The sequence below is a fragment of the Ptiloglossa arizonensis genome, chromosome 7 (genome assembly GCF_051014685.1).
Source record: "Ptiloglossa arizonensis isolate GNS036 chromosome 7, iyPtiAriz1_principal, whole genome shotgun sequence".
NCBI lineage: Eukaryota > Metazoa > Arthropoda > Insecta > Hymenoptera > Colletidae > Ptiloglossa > Ptiloglossa arizonensis.
In genome coordinates this window covers 12,199,964-12,217,803 of record NC_135054.1, presented here as the reverse complement: position 1 = coordinate 12,217,803, position 17,840 = coordinate 12,199,964, and the positions used below count along the sequence as shown (strand labels likewise).

The 17,840-nt window shown below is 38.0% G+C and overlaps 1 protein-coding gene across 1 annotated transcript in view; it reads left to right on the top strand.

Moving 5' to 3' along the window:
- The window catches only part of LOC143149200 (uncharacterized), a 74,424-nt gene extending 56,839 nt beyond the window's left edge, over window positions 1-17,585 (top strand). Inside the window, exon 2 of the mRNA XM_076316378.1 lies at window positions 15,059-17,585. Coding sequence (XP_076172493.1) covers window positions 15,059-16,903 — 1,845 coding nt within the window. The 3' untranslated portion in view covers window positions 16,904-17,585. The remainder of the gene's footprint in view (window positions 1-15,058) is intronic.
- Window positions 17,586-17,840: the final 255 nt, after the last annotated feature.

The following is a 17,840-nucleotide window of genomic DNA, read 5'->3' as shown; positions in this document are numbered from 1 at the left end:
TTCGTTTCTGAAACTTGAAAAACAAGACGCTTAATTCTTCTTGCGTCGCGTTATTTCAGTTACACTTTAAAATCGAGACTTAAATAATAAAAGAAAGAGTTTCCAAGTCTTCTTACATCACGTCGTTGCAACAATAATTTCGATGTTGCTCAATAATGTACAATATTGCTACAGAATAGTTCACCTGGGCGTTTGCATAAGCGGTGTTCAATATAAAGCAGCGTTATATCGAGCGGGGTGTTCATTTAATGGAACGTGATTAGTGTTGCCCGATCATAATTCCACGGTCTTTTTCGAAAGAGACGTGGGAATAATCGAGAGTCTCGCGCAATCGACGAGCAAATCAAAGAATCGCCATTGTTGCAACGAGACTTCGTTGCATCTTAATTGATATTTTAATCCCGTTTCACGGACATGAACATCTTCGAGATTACGATTTCCGATATTAAATTTACAAACGTAAAATTTTCTCTTCGGAGACAAATTTTCAAAAATGTTTCGAATCAATCTCAAGAACCTATGCACGTAATCGTGAAGATCCACGTTCATATCTCTCAGGTATAAATACAACGTTAACCTTTCATTTATTTATTCCCATTACCCATACCTCGTGTTACTTAAACTACGTATCCGGTTGAGAGTAAAACTGTCGCGAGTTTCTCACCGGACTGCATTTGGGAATCTGACAATCACTTTTGAACGCAGTCTCCACTGACGAGAAACACTTTCAAGAGCAACCGGGGACAGTTTTAAATCAGCCACGCTCAGTCAGTGCTCCGTACCCTCGAGAGTCCTTTTTTCGCGACTGGTAACATCGTTCGAAATGTACTCCTTCATCGTTAACACGGTATACCGTGGAGTTTGATTTCTTGAACTCTGTGGCTCCTCGATGCATCTTCCGTGCTTTGTTCGTTCGTTTTTTCACCCTGTTGCATAGTACACTCTATCCCGGCAAGTATACTTTATTCGTACATAGTGACGACCAACGTCCACGGGACGAATGATGGACGATTTTCAATCCAAGGGATTGTAAATCTTTCCGTGTCGGAGTAGCATCGATCGAAATAAATTATTGACCTTGAACACGCGATGTGCTTCGTCATCGATAGGACACCGTAAGGGAGAAACGAGACGAGCGGAACGGGATCGTGATGTCGTTCAGGAACTGCCAGAACAAAAGCGATCGTTGACGGACGGTACGTCGCGAAAGGAACAATTAGTCGAAAGTACTCGCTTACATTGGAACGAACGAGTCGTACCGGCCACATACGTGGAAGATATCGTGCAGTGTGTACACTTGCACGAATATTGCACACCGCGCCCAGCCGTAACCTTGATTGGCCTCTTTTGCAGATTCCTCAGAACCTGATACGCTCGTGTCACTTGCTTTGCGTATGCGGGACAGTCGAACGATTCCTCGATCACGTGCCTTACGTCGACACGTCTGCGAGCCAACAAACCGGACGTGTCGCCACGTCGGGCAAAAAAACAACCCACGGGAGAAAAAAGTGTCCAGCGCGTTTGTCTTCCTTGAAAAATATGTTGATGCGACGCGTCGGGCAACGTAGCGTCGGAAAAACACGTAGGAACGAGACTGACGCCTCATTTGACTGGAGAAACGATGGCGGCGAAATTCTTCCCTTCTTTTTAAGCGTTCCCGCGAAAAGAAACAACGGGAGCGACAAACAGCTATAAACGGTCGACAATCGTTCGATATTCGAACGAAACACAGATGTCGAACGAGAAAATAATGTTTCATCGAATTGATTCGCTTTTCTTGGTAACTTGTTGCTACTTGATCACATACATGTGTTATCAGCGTTGGGAGAAACGTTGAGAAGATTTTTCCCAATTATGTTCATTTATGATGTTTTTCTAGAGTTATTCGGTTGTTTGGAAAGTCACTTTATTTTTTTGTGAAAATGAAACATTTTTTTAAAGGGTATAAACATTTTATTAAATTATATATTCTCCTTTTGAATTATATATTCTCCTTTTCCACTTTTTGAACAACCCAATATTTTATACAAAACCGTATCAAACCTAAACCTAATCTGGAGCTCTTTATTTATAAAACAATTAATACTGATAAGTTATTCTTTCAAGTAACGATCAATATCGAATCTAAACGTAATCTCTTACTAGCCAAAGATTTTTCTTTAGAAAGAGGTTATTAGTGATTAATACCTTCCAAGAAGATTTTGATCGTTGGAAACAACGATCGGTGTATCCTGAGTCAAGATTCCTGACTCGAATCTAACGTAGTCCATTTTCTATTGCTCAGGGATAAGTGGAGTAAAGAATCTTGAATTATTACGTCTGATACAGCCTGTTTTCCGTTTTCAGACCCGTGGTGCATAAGTAGGTCAAGCAACTACACACCGAGAGACATTAAAAAAGACATTGAAACGGGGGCGACAGCATGAAGTTGAGTTGCGCCCACTTGCATCTTCTCAAATCCGTGATTCCTTCGCGATGAGTTTGCCTTTAAAACGGCCGCACCTGTGAATCGTCATTCATATCTTCAACTCGTATACTATCGTATTCTAATTACGTTACGGCGCTCAATTGCGTCAATGTTAAACCAGCTTACGGTATCGAAAACCAATTAAAATGATCGGATGTTTCGTTTCATTGATTAATTTTAGGACATCGTAGCTGTTTGTTATTCTTAATGAGGTACTACTATACGAACAGTGTCACTCATTAGTTAATATCATCCTTAAAAGAAGGCCAATAAATCTTTCGAAAGCTAGTTCATTAAGTAAGATATTTCGACAATGTCTGACCAGGACCGTGTAGTAATCGTAATGTATTTTTAGTGTCTTTGCTTCGGAACAATCCGATTGGTTGAATAAATGGGTCATTCGATACTCTTTTTTCATAAGAGCTAGATGATATTTCTTGCTGGAATTTCTTTCTTTTGTATATCGTTCGATAAGTATGTAAACACAGTCTAAAGTGATGTTTCAAATAAATAGCTAGGAAATACAGACAAATATAGAAACTAGAGAAATTTAATTCCGATTTTCTAGTAATCATCATTTTAATCTAACCTAAGCTTGCATGTTGGCTATTTTAATGTTTTTCCAAGGACAAAGTATTGTTTAAAAACAAAAATTCAAGATTGACACGCATGATTTTTACAATATTTATTGAAACATTAATTTGAAGTATTTATCCTCTTTTTTATCATTAGATTTAATTTCGAAACAAATAATTCTCGAACTTACGCCTATTAAACCTTTTTTGTCTATTTTGATAAATGTTACGTGTTTTGTAAGTTTAACAGAGATCTTTTACCACACCCTGTAGACATATATACACAGTATACATATATATTTCAATATTCAATTACCCAATCGAACTTTCTATCTGATACTTTTTATTTAATCTAATTTTATTAGTAACTGCTCATTTCTGCTCTTCTGTGTTCATTCGCGCTTTTCTAAAACTCTTTAAAATTGCCGCACCTGTATATTGTTTATAACGCACAGACATATGTACCTGTTCGATGTAATCTAATGTTTATCCGCTTTGATACCCACGCGAATTCCTTCATTCGTGTTTAACGGTTCGATCTCACGCGTGTTCCGTTAACGACACACATTAGCTAATTTTCCCAATCTAGAACAAATTTATAGAAAAAAAATAATTACAGAGCTATTTGCCATAGATATACGGGATTTGAAATTTTCATAGTCTCAACAGATAAGAAATGCAAATACGAAGAATAAAATAAAGAGAATGTATAAATTGATAATCCAAATTGAAAATTTTCGAAACCTTTCTATTATTTTGATAACTTAAATTTGTTTCTCATTTCTTTGGCAATACAGCCACACTATTTCATCATTCATCATGGTCAAGATTAATTTTGATTTAATATTCACTTCTATGTATAATATGTTAATGATATTCTGATGGAAGTTGAATTGTCCATTTGATTATTCATATTAGTAATTTCTTTCTTCGTTTATTCAATCTTGTCAGATAGCAATAGTAGTTCAATATGTAAAATTTCTTTGATTAATCTAGTATATCGGTACAGTGTAAATTAGCACGATAAAATTATTTTTTGTCCAAAAGTAAATCGAAAACATTTGACGTTACTTAATAGCCTTTTGTACTCCTACAAATATTACTTTTCAAACATTTATATCCAACCTTCTATCTTTTATCTTCGTTTACTCCGAGTTAATTTCAAAAATGTCATAGTAACCGTAATTAATTTGATCGAAGTTGATTACTTTATATCTATTCTAAGAATGAAATGAATATTTATCATTCTTAAGAATTCGATGTTTCGATTTTATCTATTTAAATCAATAGGATCAGTCTTACGCTTTGAATTCGTCGAATTTGAGGCGTTTGATAATTGAGCAGGAAGCTCACACTAAATTCGGTCTCTGTTTCGGCCAGATTGATTTATCACGTAGATATTGATCGAAGGTACGTTCATCCTCGAACACCTGTCAGTGAAGTGACTATAATTGGATTGGACAAGAATGACCATCGCATTATTTAAACGAAATCATTGTAGAAGGCCACTGGCAAGGTTACCATCTCGAGTTCGATGGAAAGTTACAGAATTGGGATCGAAGCTATTGCTGATAATTGTTCGAACGATTGAAACTTTATTCTCGAAAGATTGTTCACACAAATTTTAAACGAAGAATTTCAAAACATGCCTAGTATTTACTACGAAATTTCAGTAAGTGATAGTTTATTTCACTAACCTTAAGTTCGATGGTATATTGTTACAAATACGTACATTCTTGCGACATAACTTACTTTTAATATTCCACAAACAGTTAGACGACACTCGCATTGAATTATTGAACTTTGCTATAAAATAGAGTTATTTCTGTTCAGAGTTCGTTGCACTTTGTAAATGATTCAAGATTTACATGTATACGATCCACTAGCCACAACCTTGAACTACCAATTATAATACATACAAACTTCACACGGTTTGTCACGAACACGCGATACGATTAAATAATTCGGAGACAACTTACTCGAAAAAGTTGTTACGGCTAACATTAACCTACATTATTTCCAGACAGTTCAATGTACTGTTACTTTTCTACAAACAGTACGAAATATACACCTCTGTTCAAAAGTTTGAAACACCGTTAAAAGAAGTGGATCTTTACTTTATAATTATAATCACTTTCTTTGTATACGTCTTCCGGATAAACTATTTTTCACGAAACTAATTAATACATCGATCGTTTCGTAATCTGCATCGTATCTCGTAGATGCAGCTACTCCAAAAAGTCATTATTCCTCGCACAAATATTATAACACAAGTAAATTATATATACATAGTATAATTAAATTTACTTTATAATTATAATCGTTTTCTTTGTATTCGTCTTCCGGATAAACTATTTTTCACGAAACTACTTAATACATCAATCGTAATTTGCATCGTATCTCGTAAATGCAGCTAATGCAGCTATTCAAAAAGGTCATCGTTCCTCGCACAAATATTATAACACAAGTAAATATAATTATATTTATTTTATAACTATAATCGTTTTCTTTGTGTTCATTTTCCGGATAAACTATTTCTCACGAAACTACTTAATACATCGATCGTTTCGTAATCTGCATCGTATCTCGTAGATGCAGCTACTCCAAAAAGTCATTATTCCTCGCACAAATATTATAACACGCGGCTGAAACGCGAGTCATCTGCAAAGATAATAAGTGGGCGCACCAAATGACCTCATCCGAGGTGTTCGTACGACGATACGCGTTCTCCTTTCAACAGGAAACTGTTCTAGACCAGTCCTGGCCGGCTTAAATGTTGCCGGCCACTTTATAAATCGAGCGAATATTTCTCGTGCGTATGCACGCTTGCGTGTACACGATTTATGGGAGCGCGCACGAGCCGAAGTCACGATTATTAATTCCAACGAACCCCGGAATCCACCGGTGAAGATATTAATCTCGTTCGTGTGATACAAGCTCTTTAATTTTCATCGATTTACCGGGCCTCCTTTCGGTGTGTTGTTACGGCGAAGGAGTTACCCCGTGTGTACCCTGTATCGTACAAAAGTTAATTTGGAAACAAAGTGAACGCAAATGACTCATTCGACAAGAGCGCTCTCTTTACTTTTTAAAACGTTCGTCGAAACAAATGTGTTTAAATAAAAGAGTGTCTGGGAATGATATACAGGGCAATTCGTTGCATGTTTTCATCGAAATCGTGTTGCACGATACGTTTAAAATTGTATATATAGAAGTGGAGATATAATACAATTTGATGAAAAGTAAAGATTACTTTTGATTCAAGGATTTTCAAATATTTTCAACATTTGTGACATTCAAACCAAGATGTAGTATATATTGTCAATTTTTTTGTTTCGATAATTGTTATGCGCGAGAAGAGTAATAAATTAATCATTTGTGGGATTACATTGTTGGGTTCTTTTTAAGTACTTGTATATTCTAAATGTATCTCTTTCCATGTAAATAACATCGTTGAAGAATTCATTCAGAAATAATAGATTGTCATATAGCGAACCATAAAGTAAGTGTTGGAGTATGCATTCACATAACACGTTTACACCTAATAGCTCCTTTTTCGCTCTACTTTTCCCATTTTCAAGGAATGTATTGACAAACATGTACGTTCACGAATTGTAGAAGGGATTCGTTTTCATGCTCGTTATCTTGAAGTAGCTATAAATATTATAAAAATTATTATAGACTATTTCAATAATATTCGATACTTTTCACTACTGAATTCGAAAGTTTAAGGTCAATGTTACCGCGAATACTTGTTAAGAGAGACGCGATAGATGCAAAATACTTTTGCTGAAATTAAAACAGTTCCATGTACGTACTCTATAATGGTCAACTCCGTCAATTATTATTTTCAGGTAAATTAAGATATGTACTTTTATTGAACGATAAACCATTTACCATAATATGATAATTCTTGCAAAGTAATTTACCGAATCATGTTTTCAGCTTTAAATATTGTTTTCTTTTCAATCGATGTATCATTGAAATTGGATTTGAAGTATAATCTCCGATATAAATACTATAAAATTAATTTTAAGATCGATCGTAAAAATAATACTGGACTCGAAATATACGCTATAGTGTAACCTTAAGCAGACACTACAAACGATCGTTTTCAGCTTTGAATCGACGCGATCACTCTTACCTTGCATTTACTTGAAATTCCACGATACTGTGTTCCTGTATTCAAGGTTGTTCAACTGTTAATCGATCAAAGGATTATCATAAATACCTTGAGACATACCATGCAATGTGCAATTCAAAGTAATCAGAAAAATCGAAACCTCTCGGAGAGATTTCATAAATTAATGGTCTCTACAGACAGCTTCGCCTCTTGTAATTTGATACAATTACTATAATCTTAACGACTAATGAGAACGATTCTGGCTATCTGTTGTGCACGCAGAGCTTTAAGGGTTAATTATAAGAAGAAAACAGTCGGAACATTCAAAGAATTCTATTGACGTAATTTAAATTGTCTGCTCTATTTACTCGACAATGAAAGAAACTAAATAAAGAATTTACTGTAAATAATAGAGAAAATAGATCATAAAAAAATAGCAACAACGATTGAATATATCTATACAGTTTATGCATATACACTCGAGTATTTCATTTTTCCAATTACGTATATTCTGTGCATAATTTAAAAGTTGTTATCCTTCCCCCTAAAATTGTACGTATTCGATTTATGACACAGATTTCCCGCAAAACCAAGTTTTCAATTTACATATTTTTTACCATACTGAAGTGTAATAAAAATATGAAATACGTTAAAGAAATTATTTATGTATCGCTACCATTAGGTTACGAAATAGTGTTACTTTCAGCTTTAAGAGCTAACAAATTTCTGCCAATTATCACTTTCCCACAGACGAATGGAAAGTATTGCATAATTGCGAATAAAAAAATTTCGACATTTATCGATAATTTTAAGTCTGAATAAAGTGTGAAACGAAGTTCCGTAATCGTTAACTACTTTACTCGTATTATACGCAAGAATTTTACATAAAGTAATCGTAAATGATACCTTCTGTAAGATTAGTTATACATTCCATTCAACTATAAATTATATTTTACTTTTACCTGTTTTCACTAGAAGACATTAAAATATTGGTTATTAATTTTGAAACGACATCGCTCTTTTTTTCAAAGACAAAAATGCTACCGTATTAAAAACTTATATAAAAACCATCGTCCATTTTATACTTACTCTGCGAAAAGTACTGAAATTCGTTCAGAACGTTACAATGCGTCGAGATAAATTCTCATGCTCAAGGTCATTTCAAGGTCATGTCTCGTTATAACCCGTTGATTTCCTCCCAATGTCTACCAAATGATGGGAAAGAAAATTACAGGGTTACGGTGTGAGAAAGTTGAAGGTGAGCTTGAAAACATGCAGAAAGAAAGGACGCACATAAAATGAAACCTTATCACTTTAAAGGACCTTCTGAACCTTATCACCCCTGACAAAATAAATTTCAATCGGTCCGTTAACAATAAAAGTAATACCGATGTGCAAGTCACAGGATGCACTTATAAAAACTGCAGGCTGCAACGGTCGAGGCTCGCTTGATTTAATACTTCGATGTATGTTTCAAACGATTAAAAAATAAACTAATCGACTATTCTTCTATTCATTTAAATGCAATACAAATATTCTTCTCTAACCTCTGGCCCGATTCTAATACAACTTTGTAACTTTTTAGAGCGATATAATAAGGAACACGAAACTACCCTTCAAAGTGTCATTCCTGATGCTTTCAAAGATCTAAGGTTCTTACGTTCTTTTATAACGCATTCGTGTTTAATCTCAATACAGTTTGTATCGATAATCAAAGGTAATTTTACCGAAATAAATTACTTTATAATATCAACTACAGTGAAACCTCGAGCACTTCATAGAATCCTCGTTCGTCGCGTCGCAACTAAATGGATACTCACTCAACAACGAACACTATTAGAGTACTTAAAAATCGGTACCAGTGATCGTACGTATCGTAGATTAACTATGTAAGCCAAGCTTCCACGACACATCGAAATAAAGTATCTCCAATGCAACAGCTTAGTCCCGCGAATCCATGCTGGCGTCGTACCCGAGTTTTTGTTACTCTTGCGGCGTCGTCGAGGGGTTAAAGCGTTGTAAACGAACGCGATTTATCTGCGAGTGTTTGTTTCGTCGTGGACCACCTTCGCATGATCGCCTCGCGGTAGTAAAAGCTCCGCGAAGTTTCACGAAATTCGTCGCAATCGAAACTCTGGGGAGGCGAGGAGCACGCTTTCTACGGTGCATAAAGGTTTAATTTATGCCGTTATTACGTGATCCTCGGAGCGGCGCGGCGCTCGGAAGACAACGAACGGGTGGATGGAGACGCGGAGGGCAGAAAAAAACGTAAGAATGTTTATTCACGGTGCAAAAGTGCGGGACGCCGTGCTGTTAATAATTTAAAGAGGCTCGTACCAACCGTGCTCGGTTTTACTGCCGGTTTTTCAGTGTTGTCGTGCCGCACTCGGCTCGCCGTAAAGCGCTCTGAATCGGATTTTTGCAATCTTGCGGAAGGTCGCTGACGCTCGTTGCGTCAGCTCGAACAAACGATTCGCTCGGCTTTTACGCACGGATCCCGCGATTTAAATACCATTTGTCGTCTTATCCTTACTCTTCGAACAATAAAATACAACCACCCCGTTTCCCCCGTTCGAGAAACGTCATTCCGAATTAATCGATCGTCTCGTTTCTTTTCGTTGGAAGTTATCGCGGTTTACGTATTTATCAGCAGTAGCTCGGCAGGGAATCTTTCCTTAGCCGAAATGTTTCGCGAAAGACGGATATTATTGGGAAAATATGTTTAAACTTTGTTTCAAATGGTATTAGAAAATTTGTACAAACAGCAGCGAATGGAAGGTTTCTTCTGTACTTTTGAACGAGTAGAATTTCTGTTAAAAGTACTATATTTGTTTGATAAGGTCGTGGTTTAATCAAGGAAATAGTATTTTATAAACTTGTACATTTATCGATTAAATGTTCGAAATGCGTGATTACTTTTAATATCTTTATTGGTTTTAGAGCTGACATAATCTATGAAAGTCGTTTTTCTTGAAGTTTCAAGATCACCAATATTTTCTTACGTTTACACAGATATTTTCATTGCCCGAGTGTTGTGAATTCGAAAAATAAATTGAATTTTTTTTACTTTGGACGACCTTGAAACCACTTTCAAATGCGGTACATCGAGGAATTTTATGGGAACGCGTAAATATTTACATACAATGAGGCTGAAGTTTCAATAATAGCAACTCAGAGAATAAATAAGTAACATTGTATTTAAATAGTTATTGATCTGAAATTTTTCACCTAAACACAAATATTGTATTTAGGAAATAATGCACTAAAGATTCTAGCTTGTGATAATGACAAATGTTACTTGTATCTTTTTGATGTATTATATGTAACAAAAAGGTTCACTGTAGATAAAGATTATATTACTTTTTTGTGAAATTGTTGCTCATATTAAAATTGAGGATAAACTTCTAATTTTAAACGAGTAGTATCGTGCTTCGAGATATATAGTAGTTACTTTAAAATGTCGTTTCAAGGTATGACATTCGTATTGTCGTACGACAACAAAAAGAATGCAATAATTACATTAAAAATACTACATTTGCCAACATTTTAGTACCATTTTATATCCAAATCAAGATTTAAATTTCTTCTGTCATCAGAAAATGTTTAATTAGAACAATATGAATGTGATGGCATTGTCGAGTTATCTGCGTTAATAAAATAAAATAAAATTTACTAACTCGTTAAATACCAACAGCGGCAAGGTTCTTGAAATGAATTTCATCGTGCGCTACCGACTGATTTTTAATGACAGAAACTTGAAAGTTGTTCCGTTCAAATGTCTATAAATATTGTCATCATAAAAATGTCGGTAATAAAAACGATACGAACGTAAAAGCAGAGAAACGAAACGATTCCTTTTTCCAAATTCCATTACAAAACATGCCAAGGGCTTAAAAGACCGCGCAATAATTAATAAACGTTGGCAACGTTGATAACATTGCTCTCGATGACAATGTTACAACAAGAAATCTTTTTCTCTATGCTAAATTACATATTAGTGACGCTATTAATTTTTTTTTGTACCTATGTACTTGTTTTATTACTTCAAAGGAATATTTCACACGATAATTGTTTTGTAAATATATATATTTCTCGGAAAAATATTTACAAAATAGTTCCTTTACACGTTATTTACATACAAAATATATGTATAAAAAATAACGTAAAGATCATTTATTTAACAAAGGCTTTATGATGTGGAAGAAGTCATGCTATGGCAGCCATAATCTATTTGTAGACAAAACTGAAAGAACCCTTTCTATTCGAATAAGTTACAAATTTTTTGATTCAAAGTTTGACGTAACATAGACAACAGGATTATTAGCGACCTGGATTTTTATTTATCCATGTTTTAAATTAAATTCGTAAAACGAGTTGTTATTTATAGTTGAATTTGAAGATATTCTTAGTATTCTCAGTATTACTGAAAGCTTCTTTAGGTGAATGTGGAAATTTTTCCTGGATTTATAAGATTTGGTATTCTATACAGAAAACAATATTTGTTCAAGGGTTAGAAGGTGTTGACATTTGTTACAATAAGATAGAGATGTCTTCTTTAAGAGGTGCTCTTGTGTGATTCTTGTGTGGCTGATCTGTATCCTGTTTAGGATGATTTGGTCTCTCCTATTGGCAAGCTTTTTCGCCCCATCGTGAAAGAAGTTTTTTGTGCTGATAGACAGTTTAATTGGTTCTTCAGAGTTTCATATGAGATTCGAGATTTGTTTGACGTGAAATATTACTATTTTTATATGTTCTCGGTTGGGTATTAAGTGACACAGTGTTTGATGGGGAATTTTGGAGACAAGCAGTTTCGTTGTCCGGGACTCCTTGGTGAGTTGGGATCCAAACGAGCGTGATTGCGATTCCGTGATATGCAAATATTATTCCATTTTATGTGACGCTAAATCACATTGTGGATTACCATTTCAACGGAGAAACATAAAATGCAAATTCGTTACCAAATGTTTTAATAGGCTGTGTCTAAAGGAAAGTTAACAATGTTGACACGTTGATCGCTATGCGTATTCAATTGGATATGTGCTTATATGGGACACCGTACCATTTGTAACTGAAGCACGTGTGCTGCAATCTCTGTAAAGAGTTTATCAACTTAGCTGAGGAATTGTAGTAAAAAAACTATTTTACCAGAAATTATAATTATATTTAATGCGAACAATTTACTTAAAATTACATTAGCTAAGACATTTCAAAAAGTAATCTTAATTGTTACATAACACTTCATATGTACCTTTTACAACCACGAATTAAATCCCACAAATGTCACGAAAGTCGTTAAATTCAACGTTATGTATCAATTTACACTTACTTCATGGAAATCGAGCACAAAATATTTTAACATGAAATTATCCCGTTAATCGTTAGTTTTGCTCCAGGATTTTTACTCGGCCAGAAAACAAGCTGTGAGCTTCGTTGATAGAGGTATTGTTACTTAAGGGAGAATAAAACTTACAATTGAAATAATAAACTTTCGTAACATTTAAAGCGCGGGATGTTCGAAACATTCAGTGATATACCTGTTTGCATACATCAGCGAACGGACGTTGCTGCTTTACATTTTAAGAGATATTCAATGCGCTCTTGATGAACGTACGGTTTTAACACTCCCTGAAGGTCGTCGGTTTTAAATGAGCTAGGAAACGAGATATTTCGACAGATAACAAGATAACATCGCGGAAACACGAGCTAAAGCCTCCCTTACACCCCGGTGTTATAAGCTGCACCCTTTCGGGAACTTTACAACGGCTATAACGTAATTTATAAATTGCTCGAGTGCACCTGGCACGACCTTCGTATATCCAGAACGGACAGACGTAAAGGCGTTTTATCGTTCGCTCGTGGATTAAAAAATAAACGCAATCCGACGTTATACCGTGTGTCCTCGGAACATAAAATACTTACGAACTTGTTCAACGATTCCACGTGGCTTTAATGGTCATGCAACGAAGTTGTCGGAGTTTTATACTATGCGGTACGGGTACTGGTTACACCGTTGCTGGTTACACGCGTGTGCACTTTTGATACTCGCGTTCGACACGTTTGCACTTATTATTTCACCGGTTTCCACGTTCGCGTAAGTTAGGCACTTCACGAACTATTCCCCAGGCACCGTTCGATTGTCCGATTTCAAAAGTAACCGGTTCGTTCAACGAAACACATCGTTGATAGTTCGGTAGATTATTACAGCTTCGGTTCGGTCGGTGCATTCGTTCACGTAGCTACTTCTTACTTCGATCGTATTTCTTAATCTCCTCTAGACAGAGGGATCGAACCGTTCCCATTACTGCGGATGATTGTTCGTAAAACACGTTCACGGTATATAAATAATATTGAAATTAAGCGAAATTAAAATTAAGTTTATTGTATATTTGTGTAAGTATCGAGAGAGCAATAATTTTGATCCGAATGTACATTCAGAAATCAATGAAGAATTATTTACAGTACTTCCAAACACACGCATACGAGTTTTCCTGTTCATATGCTGAATTTCTATTTTTAAACAAAAATTCAAGTAATATCGAGTTAAGTACTATCGGATAATTCTTGGTGCTATTGTTACTTCCTTTCTCGGAAATATTTGTAATTTAAACAATCGTAAATTCGGCAATACTCTTCGTGGAATATAAAATTTTATTTCACTGTGATACACCTCTGAAGTTCCTTTAAAATACGACGACGCTAACAGACATCATTTGCAATTTCCGGGTTTAAGCCAGACGCAAGATAATGTTGAAAGGTTGAAATTTTCCATACGAGCAGTCCTTTCACCCGGGGAAAAAGAAAGCTAAAATAATTCTTCCTATTTGTATAAATTGCTTCTTAAAACTTTTACCGGCACGTATTAAGTTTCTAGGAGTTTTGATCAATTTTCAATTCTGTTATTTATATCTATGCAATATACAGCACTCTGACGAGAAATGGTCTTCGTTTGATAAAAATGGCTGTCGCTACTGTACAGGTTTAATCGGAAGTCGTAATATAATTCAAAATAAAATAATTTCTCTTACCGAATTCAATCGAAGCGACGATACTGACTCTTTTCATGCGAAACTTCAAGATAAGTAACTATAGAGTTCGATTAAATCTTTAGTAGTCCTTACTCCTACAGAAGAAAATTAAAAGAAATATAATAAATAGTAGTAAAGAATACTAAATAGTCCTAGACATCTTTTTCTGATATATGTACATACAATAAATACTCCTAGATACCTTTTTCTTCGCAAAATACTTTCGTCTCTTCTGAAGATTTAAATATACTAACTAATGCACCACCAAAAATGTATTTTCCAAACTCGAGTCTTCGATCGAACGAGTAAAACTTTGCACGCAGCGATGGAATAAGATCGTCAGGTAGAAACGAACGAAACGTTAGATTTTTCTAAAATATACCGATCTTCGATTTTATAAAACACGATAAACATCAATGACAAACTTCGTTGAATGAATCAGGATTTACAACGAGTTTTCTTTCTCCGTGATACAATACCGTAACGTTAAAAATATGTGGTATCGATTACAATCTTAACGACAAAGATCTGAAAAATATGATGTTAAGAAATGCCGGGCGTTCGTTCCAACCGAAAGAAAGATTCCGGACCTAGCCTAGGTACGATACACGCCACAGGTTTATCGTTGGAAAATGCAAATTGCCCCGAGATCGTATCTATTTTACACTCGTCCTTATCTTCCACTAAGAAGAGCCGAGAATAGGGACGAAAGAATGAATAGTGTTGAAAAGAGAGTAACATGAAGTCTCCGTCGAGCGGAGAAAACGCGATACCGCTTCGACAGTGACCTCCGCATTGCTTTTCATAATTTCCGTCTCATATAGCGAATTGCTTCCGCATTCCACTGAACGAACCGAACATATTCCAGGTACTGCTGCAGGCGGCACTGGTGTGGGACGAAGTACCCGGTGCTCCAGCGAAGAGGAACGATATACTCGCGGGCACGGAATTCCTGTCAGTCTTCATAAACGGAGCGATGGCTACGCCACCGCAGAGACGCAGAGGCTTCAGACGCGGTGGACACGGAGCATCGGCCGTGGACAGCGTCACAGCGGAATCTCATCAGCACGAGGCGTCGATCTATCGAATATCGCGAAACCCCGCCAACAAACAGGTTATACCGAGAGCGCGAAACTCGAGCGGCCGGGAAGAGGTCGTTCGGTTTTATCCTATAAGTCATAAAACGTTGGAGAGCAGGCAACAGAATCTAGCGTCCTTCATCGATGAACTGGGCGCAAACGGCGACGCAACGTCGACGCAGTTGACGCCGCAGAGTTCGTCGACCACGGTGACGTCGGTCACGTCCCGAGAGAAGTCCTCGTCGAGGACAAACGTCACTGGGAACTCGACCAGCAAAGGAGTGAGTCGACAGAAGGTGATCGGTGTCAGCGTGACGTCCACCGTCGAAGCTACACCGTACAAGGTCAGGGTGGAACACTACGACAACACCGACGCGACGGTGGTCACAAGACTGCCGACCTCTACCGGCAACCCGTCCAAGGAATCGTCGAAAGAACCGAACAACGCTACGATCAGAGCCCCGACGACCAAAGTGTCGAATCTCGGCCCAACGACGAGAACCACCGCGACAAATACAGCGATCACGACTACGGCTGGCACGACAACAACGGTGACACCACCGTCGTCCAGTTTCGTCACGGAGGAACTCAGCAACATCGTCTCCGAATCGAACAGAAGCGAGTTCTCGGTCGACGAAGGCTCACCGAGCACCAGCTGGCAAGCTCAGAGTTCCGTGACACCCAGACCGATGAACAGGCACACCCAAACCTTCGTCGAGCACCACGGACAGATAAACGTCAACGGTTCCCGTCACGCGTCCGAGGACATGATCACTCTGCCCACAGAGGAGAACTACGAGCTACCGGAGGAGAACGAAGAACCGAAAGAGTTCAACGAGGAACCGATGGAGATCCAATCGGACCGTTTGCAGGCTCAGGGTCGTAAAGCTGGTAGACACTTCGACGCTTCCCATTACAATCGTCCTGGAGCGAAAGTCTACAGCCAGGCATCGAAGAGTTACAAATCGAGTCGTCCGTACAACGAGCCGGCCAAGCTGTACAGCGAACCAGCGAAGGTGTACGGTGAACCCGAGAAGGTGTACGGGGAACCAGCTAAGGTCTACAGCGAACCAGCCAAGGTGTACAGCGAGCCCGCGAAGGTCTACAGCGAACCAGCGAAGGTTTACAGCGAGCCCGCCAAGGTCTACAGCGAACCGGAGAAGGTGTACTCGGAACCTTCGAAGATCTACTCGGAGCCAGCGAAGGTTTACTCGGAACCGGCGAAGGTTTACTCGCAGCCTGCGAAAGTTTACGGTGAACCCAGTCGGATTTACGACTCCGAAGGACATCCGTTGAACCAGGAACGTGACGGTGAACCCAACGAGTCCAACTACGAGGTGGACGAGTCCGTTAGCGTGAGCAGCAACGGAAACGCTCACGGACCGCAACCGATACTCACGGAGCCCTCGAACTCATCCGAAGTCGAGGATGGCCACACGGTGAGTTACGTCGTCGAAGGTAGAAACTACAGGAAGTACAGGGTCGAGGAACGTACACCGGACGGCTTCATTGTTGGGGAGTACGGAGTAGTTAGTCACGACGACGGTTCCTTGAGGGGTGTCCGGTACACAGCGGACGGCACCATTAATCCTCGGCTCATTTACGACGCACTGATGAAATTCCTTGCCCTATGAGGGATTCACGGGACGAGGACACACGGTGATAGAGAGAGAGAGAGAGAGAGAACCGTAACGCGGGCAAACCGACGAATGTACGTCGTGGCTTCGCTCGATGTTCACGGATCGAATACTAGACCCAACACGACTGATCCTTCCGCTCTTTCCAACTGAACTGCCTCAGAATGTAATTTTAAGGACCCGACCTTTTAGGATCTAAGGAACATCTCTCGCGACTGTCGATCGGTCGATGGTGCACGGTCGATATCCGAGGACGTTTCGAGTGTTCGTTTCACGACGGATGGGAAACACGCATTGTGACGAACAGAAAACGGGGCGAACGAGCTCCTCCGGTTTTCCTCGCGGCCGGACTCCTCGTCAATCTTAAACCCCCCGGACGTGTATTTATGACTATGCTTTCAGATTACACGATGCGATAATTAGTATAAGAACGTAGACACCTAAACTGCTTCTCTTATTTGTGTCGGTCGAGTCACAATGTTTCACCCACGCGAGAATACTGAGACTATTTTTAACGGTTTTACGGATGCGAGATATCGAGACTAGTTTTAACTTTCGTATCGAGACTAATTTTTAACGTTAACCTTTTCTAGTTAACGATCGTACAGACCGTGGTATACTTCATCGACGGACCTTGCACAAACTCTGTACAATGTACTGTACAGATTTCCTGCTGGTATCTACGAAATGCTAACAATTTAGAGAAATTTACTTTTTTCTGGATTAAAAATGTTAGTTTACCTTGTCTCGGTACGTACGTTACGTGTACATTTTTTGTTCGTTTTCAAAGATAAAATTCAGTCACGTGTTACTCGTTTCTCAACACTCGGACATCCGCGAAAGAACGCGAGCGCTCTGTAAATGTATTGAAAAACGATCGAAATGTTCCGCGACTAAAACATGTTTCAAAGTGCAGTTTTAAGAGCGGGAAAGA